This window comes from Strongylocentrotus purpuratus, unplaced genomic scaffold (assembly GCF_000002235.5).
Source record: "Strongylocentrotus purpuratus isolate Spur 01 unplaced genomic scaffold, Spur_5.0 spur5_scaffold_15, whole genome shotgun sequence".
Classification (NCBI taxonomy): domain Eukaryota; kingdom Metazoa; phylum Echinodermata; class Echinoidea; order Camarodonta; family Strongylocentrotidae; genus Strongylocentrotus; species Strongylocentrotus purpuratus.
In genome coordinates this window covers 19,086,625-19,102,968 of record NW_022145600.1, presented here as the reverse complement: position 1 = coordinate 19,102,968, position 16,344 = coordinate 19,086,625, and the positions used below count along the sequence as shown (strand labels likewise).

The 16,344-nt window shown below is 39.7% G+C and overlaps 1 protein-coding gene across 7 annotated transcripts; it reads left to right on the top strand.

The window, feature by feature from the left end:
* The first annotated feature begins 457 nt into the window (after positions 1 to 457).
* Positions 458 to 14,442, top strand: LOC100890914 (fibropellin-2). 7 transcript variants are annotated; one of them, XM_030985761.1, is made up of 9 exons: positions 458 to 615; positions 1,350 to 1,391; positions 2,628 to 2,789; positions 3,976 to 4,158; positions 5,372 to 5,545; positions 6,717 to 6,896; positions 8,069 to 8,248; positions 13,090 to 13,263; positions 13,838 to 14,442. In XM_030985761.1, exons 1-9 carry the CDS (start codon positions 546 to 548, stop codon positions 13,933 to 13,935), a joined length of 1,263 nt encoding a protein of 420 aa, XP_030841621.1. In that variant the 5' UTR covers positions 458 to 545; the 3' UTR covers positions 13,936 to 14,442. The 7 variants fall into 7 exon arrangements, with proteins under 7 accessions (XP_030841621.1, XP_030841622.1, XP_030841623.1 ...); XM_030985762.1 differs by having other exon boundaries at positions 5,366 to 5,545; positions 6,723 to 6,896; XM_030985763.1 differs by having other exon boundaries at positions 5,366 to 5,545; positions 8,075 to 8,248.
* The last annotated feature ends 1,902 nt before the right edge of the window (positions 14,443 to 16,344 follow it).

Genomic DNA, 16,344 nt, shown 5'->3' with positions numbered 1-16,344 from the left:
AGAAATTATATCAAAACATGGCTTTTTTTTGTGTACGTTCCCCGTGCTTAACAGGATACGCGACGATGCGCAAAGCAGATGCGCGTAAGTTTTCCATATGTGTCTCGACCAAAATATCGGGTTATTGCCCTTCTTCCCCCTCAGGATTAACTCTTTGTGGAAACATCTTTCAATCGGATTTGCGAAACGAAGGATCAGTGGGAGATGGATGGTTTTCTAAGATCTCAGTTAATCCCGAAAGAATGCAGATTAATACGAGGAAGCCTCCTACGCAAACGCCAATTTCTAAAGACTCGCACAGTTTAATGTTCGCCCCCCCCCCCCCCGGCGCCATGGTGCAAAACAAAGTGTAACCGGTGGACGGATGAGTGCCCAGTCGACTGCAGTCGGCGTCGGCGTGGCACTTTGTTCTTGCGTTCCAATTGGTCCTTGTGCACCCCTATAAATAGTGACCGGTCCTGATGAGTGGGGTAGTTTGTTAAGGTTTGTCGCCTGGAGAAATTACTCTTATATGCTTCGCGCTGAGTCAGGAATAAGACATCAAGATGAAGTTTAACCTTGCTTTCGTGGTCGCCTTCATCGGCGTCGGAATGGTAGCCGCCGATGAGAATCTGAGTATGTAACGTTGTATATATTTACACCATTCCGTTTTCGTTATATAAAAGTACACATATTCATTTTTTTGTAAAAATGCTTCGTTTTACCGAAGTTTAGTAATCGAACAGTATTGGACAATTCGTCCCATGTGTCAAAGATATCTGCCTAAATACTTTGAGCTAAATTTGAGCCACTTTGCCAGGCATACATAATTCTAATGTATTCACTGCTGAAGAGATGGAAGGAAGTTATTCCTGGTTACTTTTATTTCAGTTACCCTTTTTGCCATCGTACAGTTAAATCATTTTGCAATTCCCATCTTGGTATGAGATTAATGAATTCCTGTGTGTGTATGTAGCGTTTGAGTCTGCCAGGTTTCGGGATAATCTGTATTCTTTATATGCACTGAGAATCAAGAAAGGGAGATCTTGGAGTAGCACATTGGGTTGCAGATTATGGACTGACTCACTTTAGCGTGTATGTTTGCGTATGCGTGTGAGTTTGTGTACGTGTGAGTTTTTGTGTATGTGTGTGTTTGTGGAGTTGAAGTAAAGTCGTCTTACTCGCATGTAAATTTTCAACGTAAAATATACTGATTAAAACAAAAAGTCGTAAAGAAGTTTTACAGAAGTAAGATAAGATGCAAATAATGTAGATATTAGGTCACCCACCATGTCATAATATATCTATTTCATTTGCCTCATGTGCTGATATTACGATAAAACAGACAACACATTTTTTTTGAATTTTAGTGAGTAAGCTGCAGATGGCTCTGAAATCAATGCTCAATGAAAGTAAGTATTTGCATCCGCCTGACGGCCTCTTTAAAAACATTTACATTGTCAACTTTTTGTAATTACTTACATTATCACTAGGTCTACTTGAAATACCTTTTCAACTCTTTATCTTTGTTATCGTGTAAGACAAGCTTGTATGTTTTTTTATTTTACACTCTTCGATTATTGAACTCGTGATTGAGTAAAAGAAAGGGGATATACGACAATAATACAAAGTCAACTTTCCCAGAAAACTACATATAATCTTTACTTAGAACGAATGTTTTTGGCTTCTATTTCTCTTTTATTCTTTGTCCCACCACATAAAGGTTAACTCTGTCTTTTTATTTTATTCTCTTCGATTGATTCATTCTGGATTTATTAATGCGGGAAATTTAGGAACAGACAGGAAAACTCCATCCTAGAGACTTCTTGTAAATCGCATTAAAGGAATATCTAACCTTAATAGCAAATTATGCTGAAACAAAGCGGAAAATCAGAAAAGCAGATTGGTGAAAGTTTAAACGAAATCGGGCTGACAATAACAACGTTATTTCTTTAAAAAAGTTGTTATCACTATACGTATTGGACATGCATGTCAAATTGGCCGTGATGTAGGGACGGACAACTCTCTATTCGTTTTTTTTAGAGTAGCTTGAATAAAATGCCATCTTTGCTATAATTTTGGTATTATCCCAACTGAGACGGAGCTTATGAGAAAAACATAAATTAATAATATTTTTGTACATGACTAACGGGAGAGATGTTCATGACTATGTCGACACGGCCCTGATTGAAACTAGTCTGCGAACTGTTTCGGGCTTTTACCGTGTATAAATAAAATAAACTCAAACTCACTATCTACTGCAAGGAACCGACGGCTTTAAGTTCTCTTTAAAGAACTTGGTAATGCGGATAAATACCTTACCGAAGGGCACTAGTGCATCGACTTGGTTTTGAACCAGGGACGTCCTGGTTACAAGATCAACCTACCACTGAGCCACCGCGCCTCCATAATGTCATACAGCATAGGCAGGGAAATACGAGTAGGTAAGATCAGAGCCATCTACACACAGAGTTTGGCCAATGTGGCTTGACGCTTGGTCACAACATGGCATATACATGCATGTATTATATTTTTGTTGTGTGCTTGCCCCAAAACGCAATTTTCACCATATCGCCAAACTCGAACCGGGTTGGCCAAATTATACATCTAGATGGCTCTGGGTTAAATCGTCTTTTGTATTCTTACAGACGAGGAACTGCAAATGCAAAGTCGCGACACCAAGGGGCAATGCGAATCAGACACCAACAAGTGCAACAACCATGGTACATGTACTGAAGGCAGATGGGGAACGTACTACTGCAAGTGTGTGATGCCATATAGGGTGCGCGGTGCAGATTCTTCTTGCTATCGTAAGTAGATACATGTATATAAGGGCAAGTCAAAGCTTCACTCTTGCACATAAAGCTGGGGATTTTTTTAAACCTCTTTTCATGAAATATTGTGACAATATTCATTACAGATAAAGAACATCTTCTCAGAATGTAAGATTGACTGAATTAAGTTCTGCGGAGATATAATATAATGTCGCAGCCATTTCATGAAAAGAGGAAAGACAACAATTATTCCACCTTTACGGGCAACAGAACTTGAATCAGACAAGATATCAAATTAATGTATGTGTGTGTGTGTGTGTGTATTGGGGGATTACAGACGTGTATCAATCAGATATGATTATTTACGTCTGGGGACCGACTTTTAAACGTTGCAGCCCCTCCTTGACCGCCAGGGGGGGGGGGGGGGGGCCAACCCCCCAAAAAAGGTAAAAATCACGTGTTTTTACATGATTTTTTTTTCTCAAGGGGGGGGGGGGGCGGGCCCCCGGGCCACCCGGGCCCCCCTTGATCCGCCACTGAAACACATTGCAAATCGGTTGAAGACATCTGAACAGTTGAACACATAAACATCTACAGTTACAATCATATCGTACAAGCCATCCAGATCTTTACAGCTAACATTAAACATAAATTGATCGGTATAGCTACCTCTTGGTTTAACCATGTTTTGAGGCACATGTTGATTTAATATACTTATTTGTTTAATACGTGATTCATGGAATGTAGGTCTTATTTATTATAGCCAGAAGAACGTTATTGTTGTCTTATGTGATATTAACTAACGTCCTAACTGGCTCTCCACATATCATTATAAGATTAGGTTTTTGACTACCCAAAGGGGTGCGCAGGAGCACGCGCTCCCACCCAATTCAATAAGAAGAGAAATACAGAAGACGAGGTCTCATGGCGCCGATTTGGTTGTTGTTGCTTGTCATAGAATGTTTTCGCCAAAACGACACACAAAAAACCTAATGACCCTTTTTTTCTTGTCCCCCCCCCCCATCATCCAGATAATTCCGGATCTGCCATTCTTACAACTTACTATTTACAATATAATTAACTTTCTTGTGATACCTTTCAGACAGCCTCTTTTGAAATTCAGTTTCATGACTCTTCTTTCTCTTCATTCTCTTCAAGTGGATAAATTAATCTCACTATAAATTCTCTTACATACTGTACGTCTTTGTTTTATAACACACAGCCATAGAAACACGTGAGCAAGTGGCCCGTACATATCCCTCCTTTCGCCAGTGCATCCAGGAAACCAACTACTGTGACGGACACGGCGGGTGTTTACCCGGTCCCAGGGACAGCGACGGCAGGTTCTGGTTCTCCTGCAAGTGCGGAGAAGGCTATGATGGGAACAATAAGGGTGGATGCTCACGTAAGTATAAAGCTGAATAATTATCAAGACGATTAACAAGACTTTCGAATAATTAACCGTAGGCCTTGTTCTTAGATGCAGCGGTAAACTGCAGCGGTTAAAAAAAATGAAGAGGTAAATTTAAGGACGCTCAGGACCTTTGTTGCCCACAGTTGCCATTCATTTGCACGTTAAAAGAAGAGAAACCAGCGACTGTTTTTTTCTTCCAACGGTGGACGGAGTCAGGCCCGTAACTTGGATGTTAGTGAGTGTGGGGGAAGGGCGGGATTTTTTGTTGCATTTTTCTGTTTGAAAATCAAGTTTTAGGTACAATTTTGAAAAACAAAATCAGTTTTTTTTTCGGTGGCCCGGTTCATCATCTGTTCAAGCGTACAAACATTACAATGGCGGAATACGTAATGCGAACGTAATATCTATCAAGTTCAAGTTCAAGTTCACTTTATTCAATAGGATTCTATAGGATATACAATAGGATATTATTATCGCCCTCGGGCTGATTTCTTGAGAGTCTTTGCGATCGTGTATGAGCAATAGTACATCATTTTAAATATTCCATAAGAAGAATTTTTTTTTGAAGCTTTGGATTTTGTATCTTATAAAAAGATTGATTTAAAAATAAGTTACAATTCATAGCATAGCCTGATTGATTAGAGTCACATGCCAACATGATTTCAATAAATGTAGCTTTCAACTAGCGCATTTGTAGATCATTGTACCTGTAAAAAGGGCTTAGGACGTGCTGATTCGTGTATATTCGTTCTGTTTCTTTATATCAATTCTAGTAGATAATTATTCTGATAAACATTTCAATAACGTATGGTCAGGTCGTCGTGATTCAACAAGCCAGTGTGACAACATTCAAATTCAAATTCAAATTTGAATTTGAATTGAAAAAGAGAAATGAAGAAGACGAGGTCTGATGGAACCGATTTTGTTGTTGTTGCTTGTCATAGAATGTTTTTGCCAAAACGACACACCAAAAACCTAATGACATTTTTTTCTTCCCCCCCCCCCCCTATCCTCCATGCCAGAGAATTCGTAATCTGCCATTCGTATATCTTACTATTTACAATATAATCAACCTTTTTATGATACCTTTCAGACAGCCTCTTTTGAAATTCAGTTTCATGACTCTTATCTCTCTAAGTGGATAAATTAATCTCACAGTAAAATACTCTTACATACGTCTTTGTTTTATAACACACAGCCATAGTCTTAGAAACACGTGAGGAAGTGGAGATGCTAGCCCGTAAATACTATTCCTTGTCCGAGTGCAGCCAAGGAACCAACGACTGCAACGAAAACGGCGAGTGTGTGGAGAAAGACGGAAAGTACTGGTGCGAGTGCGGAGAAGGCTATGAGGAGAACGAGGATGGTGGATGCTCACGTAAGTATAAAGCTGAATAATTATCAAGACGATTAACAAGACTTTCGAATAATTAACCTTAGGCTTTGTTCTTAGATGCAGCGGTAAACTGCAGCGGTTAAAAAAAATGAAGAGGTAAATTTAAGGACGCTCAGGACCTTTGTTGCCCACAGTTGCCATTCACTTGCACGTTAAAAGAAGAGAAACCAGCGGCTGTTTTTTTTCTTCCAACGGTTTACGGAGTCAGGCCCGTAACTTGGATGTTAGTGAGTGTGGGGGAGAGAGGGATTTTTGTTGTTGCATTTTTTTGTTTGTTTTAGGTACAATTTTTACGAAAAAAAAAAATCAGTGTTTTTTTTCGGTGGCCCTGTCCATCATATGTTGAAGCGTATGATAATTACAATGGCGGAATACGTAATGCGAACGTGATATCTATCTATAGGATATGCAATAGGATATTAACATCGACCTCGGGCTGATTTCTTGAGAGTCTTTGCGATCGTGTATTAGCAATAGTACATCATTTTAAATATTCCATAAGAAGAAAAAAAAATCATTTTGAAGCTTTGGATTTTGGATCTTATAAAAAGATTGATTTTCAAATAAGTTACAATTCATAGCATAGCCTAATTGATTAGAGTCACATGCCAAAATGATTTCAATAAATGCAGCTTTCAACTAGCGCATTTGTAGATCATTGTACCTGTAAAAAGGGCTTAGGACGTGCTGATTCGTGTAGATTCGTTCTGATTCTTTACATCAATTCTAGTAGATAATTATTCTGATAAACATTTCAATAACGTATGGTCAGGTCGTCGTGATTCAACAAGCCAGTGTGACAACATTCAAATTCAAATTCAAATTTGAATTTGAATTGAAAAAGAGAAATGAAGAAGACGAGGTCTGATGGAACCGATTTTGTTGTTGTTGCTTGTCATAGAATGTTTTTGCCAAAACGACACACCAAAAACCTAATGACATTTTTTTCTTCCCCCCCCCTATCCTCCATGCCAGAGAATTCGTAATCTGCCATTCGTATATCTTACTATTTACAATATACTCAACCTTTTTATGATACCTTTCAGACAGCCTCTTTTGAAATTCAGTTTCATGACTCTTATTTCTCTCCAAGTGGATAAATTAATCTCACAGTAAAATACTCTTACATACGTCTTTGTTTTATAACACACAGCCATAGTCTTAGAAACACGTGAGGAAGTGGAGATGCTAGCCCGTAAATACTATTCCTTGTCCGAGTGCAGCCAAGGAACCAACGACTGCAACGAAAACGGCGAGTGTGTGGAGAAAGACGGAAAGTACTGGTGCGAGTGCGGAGAAGGCTATGAGGAGAACGAGGATGGTGGATGCTCACGTAAGTATAAAGCTGAATAATTATCAAGACGATTAACAAGACTTTCGAATAATTAACCTTAGGCTTTGTTCTTAGATGCAGCGGTAAACTGCAGCGGTTAAAAAAAATGAAGAGGTAAATTTAAGGACGCTCAGGACCTTTGTTGCCCACAGTTGCAATTCATTTGCACGTTAAAAGAAGAGAAACCAGCGGCTGTTTTTTTTTCTTCCAACGGTTTACGGAGTCAGGCCCGTAACTTGGATGTTAGTGAGTGTGGGGGAGAGAGGGATTTTTGTTGTTGCATTTTTTTGTTTGTTTTAGGTACAATTTTTACGAAAAAAAAAAAATCAGTGTTTTTTTTCGGTGGCCCTGTCCATCATATGTTGAAGCGTATGATAATTACAATGGCGGAATACGTAATGCGAACGTGATATCTATCTATAGGATATGCAATAGGATATTAACATCGACCTCGGGCTGATTTCTTGAGAGTCTTTGCGATCGTGTATTAGCAATAGTACATCATTTTAAATATTCCATAAGAAGAAAAAAAAATCATTTTGAAGCTTTGGATTTTGGATCTTATAAAAAGATTGATTTTCAAATAAGTTACAATTCATAGCATAGCCTAATTGATTAGAGTCACATGCCAAAATGATTTCAATAAATGCAGCTTTCAACTAGCGCATTTGTAGATCATTGTACCTGTAAAAAGGGCTTAGGACGTGCTGATTCGTGTAGATTCGTTCTGATTCTTTACATCAATTCTAGTAGATAATTATTCTGATAAACATTTCAATAACGTATGGTCAGGTCGTCGTGATTCAACAAGCCAGTGTGACAACATTCAAATTCAAATTCAAATTTGAATTTGAATTGAAAAAGAGAAATGAAGAAGACGAGGTCTGATGGAACCGATTTTGTTGTTTTTGCTTGTCATAGAATGTTTTTGCCAAAACGACACACCAAAAACCTAATGACATTTTTTTCTTCCCCCCCCTATCCTCCATGCCAGAGAATTCGTAATCTGCCATTCGTATATCTTACTATTTACAATATACTCAACCTTTTTATGATACCTTTCAGACAGCCTCTTTTGAAATTCAGTTTCATGACTCTTATTTCTCTACAAGTGGATAAATTAATCTCACAGTAAAATACTCTTACATACGTCTTTGTTTTATAACACACAGCCATAGTCTTAGAAACACGTGAGGAAGTGGAGATGCTAGCCCGTAAATACTATTCCTTGTCCGAGTGCAGCCAAGGAACCAACGACTGCAACGAAAACGGCGAGTGTGTGGAGAAAGACGGAAAGTACTGGTGCAAGTGCGGAGAAGACTATGAGGAGAACGAGGATGGTGGATGCTCACGTAAGTATAAAGCTGAATAATTATCAAGACGATTAACAAGACTTTCGAATAATTAACTTTAGGCTTTGTTCTTAGATGCAGCGGTAAACTGCAGCGGTTAAAAAAAATGAAGAGGTAAATTTAAGGACGCTCAGGACCTTTGTTGCCCACAGTTGCCATTCACTTGCACGTTAAAAGAAGAGAAACCAGCGACTGTTTTTTTCCTCCAACGGTTTACGGAGTCAGGCCCGTAACTTGGATGTTAGTGAGTGTGGGGGAGAGAGGGACTTTTGTTGTTGCATTTTTTTTTGTTTTAGGTACAATTTTTACGAAAAAAAAAAAAAAATCAATTTTTTTTTTTCGGTGGCTCTGTCTATCATAATTATGTTGAAGCGTGCGATAATTACAATGGCGGAATAAGTAATGCGAACGTAATGTCTATCTATAGGATATGCAATAGGATATTAACATCGACCTCGGGCTGATTTCTTGAGAGTCTTTACGGTCGTGTATTAGCAATAGTACATCATTTTAAATATTCCATGAGAAAAAAAAAATCATCATTTTGAAGCTTTGGATTTTGGATCTTATAAAAAGATTGATTTAAAAAAAGAGTTACAATTCATAGCATAGCCTGATTGATTAGAGTCACATGCCAACATGATTTCAATAAATGTAGCTTTCAACTAGCGCATTTGTAGATCAGTGTACGCAGGCGCGGATCCAGGGGGGGCCGAGCGGGCCTTGGCCCCCCCCCCCCCCGCAAAAAAAAAAAAAAAAAAAAGAGAGAGAGAAGAAAGGAAAAGAAGGGAAAGGGAAAGAAGAGAGAAAGGGAAAGAAAAAAGTGGAAGAAAAAAGAAAAGGAGAAAGAAGGAGATCGGGGGGGGGGGCCCGAAAGAGCCTTGCCTCCCAGGCTGTTGACCCCCCCCCCCAATCACAAAAATAAGAGAGAAGGAAGGAAAGGGAAAGAAAAAAGGAAAAGAGGAGATACTTGCGTACTGATGGGGGGGGGGGGGGCTTGGGGGAAATCAAATTCAAACGTGGTTTATTTCTAATTCCACAACCATGGATTACAAATAATGCTGAAATTACTTAATTTCCGAGATTTTTTCTCACTTTTTAGTAAATTATACGTTTGTATGTGTTTGTTGGAAAATGACAAATTCCTAAATTTACAGCCAGGCAAGAAATATGATTCTTGAGATTCCTACATGTAATGTCAGGGCCCGAGGTACGGCAGGAATCGGGAGCCTCGAGCTCCCTCCACCCCCCTACACTTTTTTTGAAAAAGTGTAATAAAGAGAAATAAAATAGAATGAGAGCAAGAAAGAGAGAATAGTTAACTGCCCGTGTTAAAAAAAAATTAAGGCATCAAAATATGCTCATCTGAACTGGATTAAATGCCTAAAACCCCTAAGCTTCCGGGGGCTCTGCCCCCATGGACTCCACCTATAGGGCCCTACGGGGACCCATAGATGCTTATCTGACGGTAATTTAATGCCTAAAACCCCTGATTTGGGGGGGGGGCTCTGCCCCCTGTACCCCACGCCAATAGTGTCCTGCCAGTGTCACAAAAAAAATAAGGTATACAAAAAAAAAAGCTCATCGGGCCTTAGTTAAACGCCTAAAACCCCTGAGCTTCCGGGGCCGGCTCCGCCGTCTCGACCCCACCAGGGGCCCTAAGGCGGGCACCTAAATGCATATCTGACCGTAAGTTATTGCCTTAAACCCCTGAGCTTGCGGGGTCGGACAAGGTATCAAAATATGTTTATCGGACCGCAGGCACGTAGCCAGGCGGGGGCGTAGGAAGAAAAAGGAGCAGACAAAGGATATCTTTGAAATTCAGAATCAAGAACGGTACAGCAAATCGTCTTCTTTCTCTCTTAATCTTATGAAACGTCAAAGCTTCCGCGCTTTGCGCGCGGGAGGGGGGGGGGGGGACCTGAATTCAAACGAGGATCCAGAGGCGAGAACTATAATACGAATCTTTAATGATTTAACGAAACATAAAAGCTTCCGCGCTTCGCGCGGGATAGAGGGGGAACTAAATTCCGACGTGGATTATTTTCGAGAACGGTACAACGAATCGTCTTCTTTCTCTAATGATTTAATGAAAATTAAAAGCTTCCGCGGGAGGGGGGGGGGGACCTGAATTCAGACAAGGAATAAGAGTCGAGAACGGTACAACGAATCGTCTTCTTTCTCTAATGATTTAATGAAAATTAAAAGCTTCCGCGGGAGGGGGGGGGGGGACCTGAATTCAGACAAGGAATAAGAGTCGAGAACGGTACAACGAATCGTCTTCTTTCTTTAATATTTTGATGAAACGTCAAAGCTTCCGCGCTTCGCGCAGGAGGGGGAGGGGGGGGGGGACTGAATCGAGAACGGTACAACTAATCGTCTTCTTTCTCTAATGATTTAAGGATTCGTAAAAGCTTCCACGCTTCGCGCGGAAGGGGGAAAACTAAATTCAGACGAGGATTAAGAATCGAGAACTGTACAACGAATCGTCTGGTTTCTTTAATATTTTGATGAAACGTCAAAGCTTCCGCGCTTCGCGCAGGAGGGGGAGGGGGGGGGGGGACTGAATTTAGACAAGGATTAAGAGTCGAGAACGGTACAACGAATCGTCTTCTTTCTCTAATGATTTAAGGATTCGTAAAAGCTTCCACGCTTTGCGCGGAAGGGGGAAAACTAAATTCAGACGAGGATTAAGAATCGAGAACTGTACAACGAATCGTCTTGTTTCTCGAATGATTTAATGCAACGTAAAAGCTTCCGAGCTTCGCGCGGAAGAGGGGAAAATCTAAATTCAGACGAAGATTATTTTCGAAAACGGTACAACTAATCGTCTTCTTTCTCTCATGATTTAATGAAAATTAAAAGCTTCCGCGAGAGGGGGGGGGGGGGACCTGAATTCAGACGAGGATTAAGAGTCGAGAACGGTACAACGAATCGTCTTCTTTCTTTAATATTTTAATGAAACGTCAAAGCTTCCGCGCTTCGCGCAGGAGGGGGAAATCTAAATTTAGACGAGGATTAATTTCAAAAACGGTACAACGAATCGTCTTCTTTCTCTAATGATTTAAGGATTCGTAAAAGCTTCCACGCTTTGCACGGAAGGGGGAAAACTAAATTCAGACGAGGATTAAGAATCGAGAACTGTACAACGAATCGTCTTGTTTCTCGAATGATTTAATGCAACGTAAAAGCTTCCGAGCTTCGCGCGGAAGAGGGGAAAATCTAAATTCAGACGAAGATTATTTTCGAAAACGGTACAACTAATCGTCTTCTTTCTCTCATGATTTAATGAAAATTAAAAGCTTCCGCGAGAGGGGGGGGGGGGGGTCCTGAATTCAGACGAGGATTAAGAGTCGAGAACGGTACAACGAATCGTCTTCTTTCTTTAATATTTTAATGAAACGTCAAAGCTTCCGCGCTTCGCGCAGGAGGGGGAAATCTAAATTTAGACGAGGATTAATTTCAAAAACGGTACAACGAATCGTCTTCTTTCTTTAATATTTTAATGAAACATCAAAGCTTCCGCGCTTCGCGCGGGAGGGGAAAAATCTAAATTCAGACGAGGATTATTTTCAAAAACGGTACAACGAATCGTCTTCTTTCTTTAATGTTTTATTGAAACGTCAAAGCTTCCGCGCTTCGTGCAGGAGGGGGAGGGGGGGGGGGGACTGAATTTAGACAAGGATTAAGAGTCGAGAACGGTACAACGAATCGTCGTCTTTCTCTAATGATTTAATGAATCGTAAAAGCTTCCACGCTTCGCGCGGAAGGAGGAAAACTGAATTCAGACGAGGATTAAGAGTCGAGAACTGTACAACGCATCGTCTTGTTTCTCGAATGATTTAATGAAACGTAAAAGCTTCCGCGCTTCGCGCGGGAGGGGGACAATCTAAATTCAGACGAGGATTATTTTCGAAAACGGTACAACGAATCGTCTTCTTTCTCTAATGATTGAAATAAACTTAAAAGCTTTCGCGCTTCGCGCAGAGGGTAGGGGGAACCTGAATTCAGACGAGGATTAAGAGTCGAAAACTCTACAACGAACCGTCTTCTTTCTCTAATAGTTAAATAAATCGTAAAATTTTCCGCGCTTCGCGCGGGAGGTGAAAAACTTAATTCAGACGAGAATTTTTTTCGAGAAAGGTACAACGAATCGTCTTCTTTCTCTAATAATTTAATAAAACGTCAAAGCTTCCGCGTTTCGCGGAGGAGGGAGGGGAAACTCGCCCCTCCCTGCACCGACCCCCCCCCCCGCATTATGTCACTGTTGGTCACCATTACGTACCAATATTTGGCTCGCAAAATTTCAAATTTGGGCCCCCCCCTAAGAAATCCTGGATCCGCGCCTGAGTGTACGTGTAAAAAGGGCTTAGGACGTGCTGAGATCGTGTAGATTCGTGTTGATTCTTTACATCAATTCTAGTAGATAATTGTTCTGATAAACATTTCATTAATAACGTACGGTTAGGTCGTCGTGATACAACAAGCCAGTGTGACAACATTCAAATTCAAATTTGAATTGAAAATAGAAATGAAGAAGACGAGGTCTGATGGCACCGATTTTGTTGTTGTTTCTTGTCATAGAATGTTTTCGCCAAAACGACACACCAAAAACCTAATGACATTTTCTTCTTTCCCCCCCCCCCCCTATCCTCCATGCCAGAGAATTCGTAATCTGCCATTCGTATATCTTACTATTTACAATATAATCAACCTTTTTATGATACCTTTCAGACAGCCTCTTTTGAAATTCAGTTTCATGACTCTTATTTCTCTCCAAGTGGATAAATTAATCTCACAGTAAAATACTCTTACATACGTCTTTGTTTTATAACACACAGCCATAGAAACACGTGAGGAAGTGGAGATGCTAGCCCGTAAATACTATTCCTTGTCCGATTGCAGCCAAGGAACCAACGACTGCAACGAAAACGGCGAGTGTGTGGAGGAAGACGGAAAGTACTGGTGCAAGTGCGGAGAAGACTATGAGGAGAACGAGGATGGTGGATGCTCACGTAAGTATAAAGCTGAATAATTATCAAGACGATTAACAAGACTTTCGAATAATTAAACTTAGGCCTTGTTCTTAGATGCAGCGGTAAACTGCAGCGGTTAAAAAAAATGAAGAGGTAAATTTAAGGACGCTCAGGACCTTTGTTGCCCACAGTTGCCATTCACTTGCACGTTAAAAGAAGAGAAACCAGCGGCTGTTTTTTTTCTTCCAACGGTTTACGGAGTCAGGCCCGTAACTTGGATGTTAGTGAGTGTGGGGGAGAGAGGGATTTTTGTTGTTGCATTTTTTGTTTGTTTTAGGTACAATTTTTACGAAAAAAAAAAATCAGTGTTTTTTTTCGGTGGCCCGGTCCATCATCTGTTAAAGCGTATGATAATTACAATGGCGGAATAAGTAATGCGAACGTGATATCTATCTATAGGATATACAATAGGCTATTAACATCGACCTCGGGCTGATTTCTTGAGAGTCTTTGCGGTCGTGTATTAGCAATAGTACATCATTTTAAATTTAATCATATGCAAAATTTAACCAAACAACGATAATGAGGAGAATATCTCTGTGCCTTTCCACAGCCATAGTAACACGTGCCACTGAAGTCGATGACGACGATTTCGCTGAACGTAAAAAGGAAATCATGCGACAACTGGCCGAGTTCCTCCAAGAAGAATAAACCATAGCGTACTAAGAGAGATAGCTGTGGCACGAACGCGCCTGAAGCGGTCAAAGGTATTATCATGGTGCGTCGTTCCCCTACGGAGAATGTGTGAGGCTCCGTGAAATGACTGGCCAATCACAAGCAACTTCCAGTTACATAACTATCTCTGTTTTGCGATGCCCGTTTTGGAATCAAGAGCATGTAGCTTGCTTAATTTTCGTTTTTTGCCCTCTTCTTCTTCTTCTCCTCCTCCTTGGATTACTTCTTTCATTCTCTTTACCTTAATGAAACCTTTACATGATTGTTATCATGAATTATGTTCATCATAATGATTATAGAGTACCTTTAATAGCATTTATAAAGCACCTTTCTTTCATTTGATGTAAACTTAAAATCTGAATATCAATATGCGATATTACAAGTTGTAGAAATGATAGTCTATTCAATATAATCTTCAACTTTTGATTATTCTAGTCTTCCAGTTGCTGGATTTTATCAAATTAAACGACCTATGAAAGAAAATGCATCGTGTTTATGTGATTTGTATGTTTTGTTTGGTGTATATTTATTTACTGAAGGATTGTATTTTGATTCCCAAATGTAATGCTACTATATGTCTCACGGCTGTGGCATGGCGGATGTCACAGTTGGGGGGGGGGGGGGTGGGGGGTGTTACACCCACAAATGTAATAACGCCCACAAATGTAATAACACTTTACCCACAAATGTATAACACCCACAAATGTAATGAATTTGAAGGAATATTTTGTCGAATTTGTTCAAAACTAAAACCTTGTAATAAAGCATGGTATAGCGCGCAGTCTTTACTCCGGTTATTTCAAAAATTTAAAACATCTTCAAAACAAAGACCCCATAATCCTTTTCCTGTGGAATAACGTTGTTGTTGTTGTTGTTTTAGGCTTAAGGGCGTGTGTCATTCAATTATGAATATTTACGCCGTAGTCGAGCGTAGTCTTTTCTCCAGACCCGGTTATTCAAAAGTTAAAAAAAAAAAAAAAAAAAAAACTTTTAAACTAAGACCCCACTATCTCCCAAACTGAGACCCGGTAATAAAGCATGGGTTTAGAGCGTAGTTTTTCTTCCAGACCCGCTTATTTCAAAACTTTTTAAAAATCTCCAAAACTAAGACCCCATCATCTTATTCCTGTGGAAGAATATGAGTATTGAGCGTAGTCTTTCCTCCAGACCCGCATATTGCTCCGATTGTCTCATTTTCGCTCGTGTGAACATTGCCAGCACAAAACACTGACCTCTACCTCCTGGACGGATCATCGCCCATTCCCATTCACTATACGTTACGTACTAAAAGGCTGTATTGTCTGACCGTTCATGAATATTCATGTTTTTGCTAAACTCGTGTTTGCTTTTACTAAATGGAAAAATTACGGTGGGGGTTTGGATGAAATGGACATAATGAACATAGCAGAAGTGATAATTGATAATTCATGCTTCTTATCCTTCGTGTGCTTGACCTATAATCTTACAATCACTTGGCAGACTGAGTCCAAAGTTCGACTTGTTTCACATGTGTATTATAGGCAATGGTGAGCTTGTAACCTATTTTAAAAATTACGGTGGGTGAACTTTCAAAAGTCAATGAGACACTGTGTGCTATATATATGGACCATTTTAACTGATTCGTCAGTTCGTGTGACCGCCGACCAATCATTTATTTGTGACGTGTTGTATCCACATATGTAATAATGTAATTTATTTTTAAATGAAAAAAAAGAGGAATAAGATGGTGGGTCTTAGTTTCGAAGATTTTTGTTTTAATTTCTATTTCTTTTGAAATAACCGGGTCTGGAGGAAATACTACGCTCTATACCTATGCTTCATTACCAGGTCTTAATTTGAAAGATGGAGGGGTCTTAGTTTAAAAGGTTTTTGTTTTGTTTTGTTTCTTGTTTTTTTAACTTTTGAATAACCGTGTCTGGAGGAAAGACTACGCTCAATACTCATGTACTAATTGAATGACACACGTCCTTAAGACTACAACAACAACAACAACAACAGTTCTTCCACAGGAATAAGATGATGGGGTCTTAGTTTTGAAGATTTTTAAAAAAGTTTTGAAATAACCGGGTCTGGAAGAAAAACTACCCTCTAAACCCATGCTTTATTACCTGGTCTTAGTTTGGAAGATGGTGGGGTCTTAGTTTAATTTTTAAAAAAAAATACTTTTGAATAAACGGGTCTGGAGGAAAGACTACGCTCGATTCTCATGTTATTCCACAGGAAAAGGATAATGGGGTCTTAGTTTTGACGATTTTTTAAATTTTTGAAATAACCGGGTCTGGAGTAAAGACTGCGCACTATACCCATGCCTTATTACAGGGTTTCGACAAATTCGACAAATTCGACAAAATATCCCTTCAAATTTATTACATTTGTGGGTAAAGT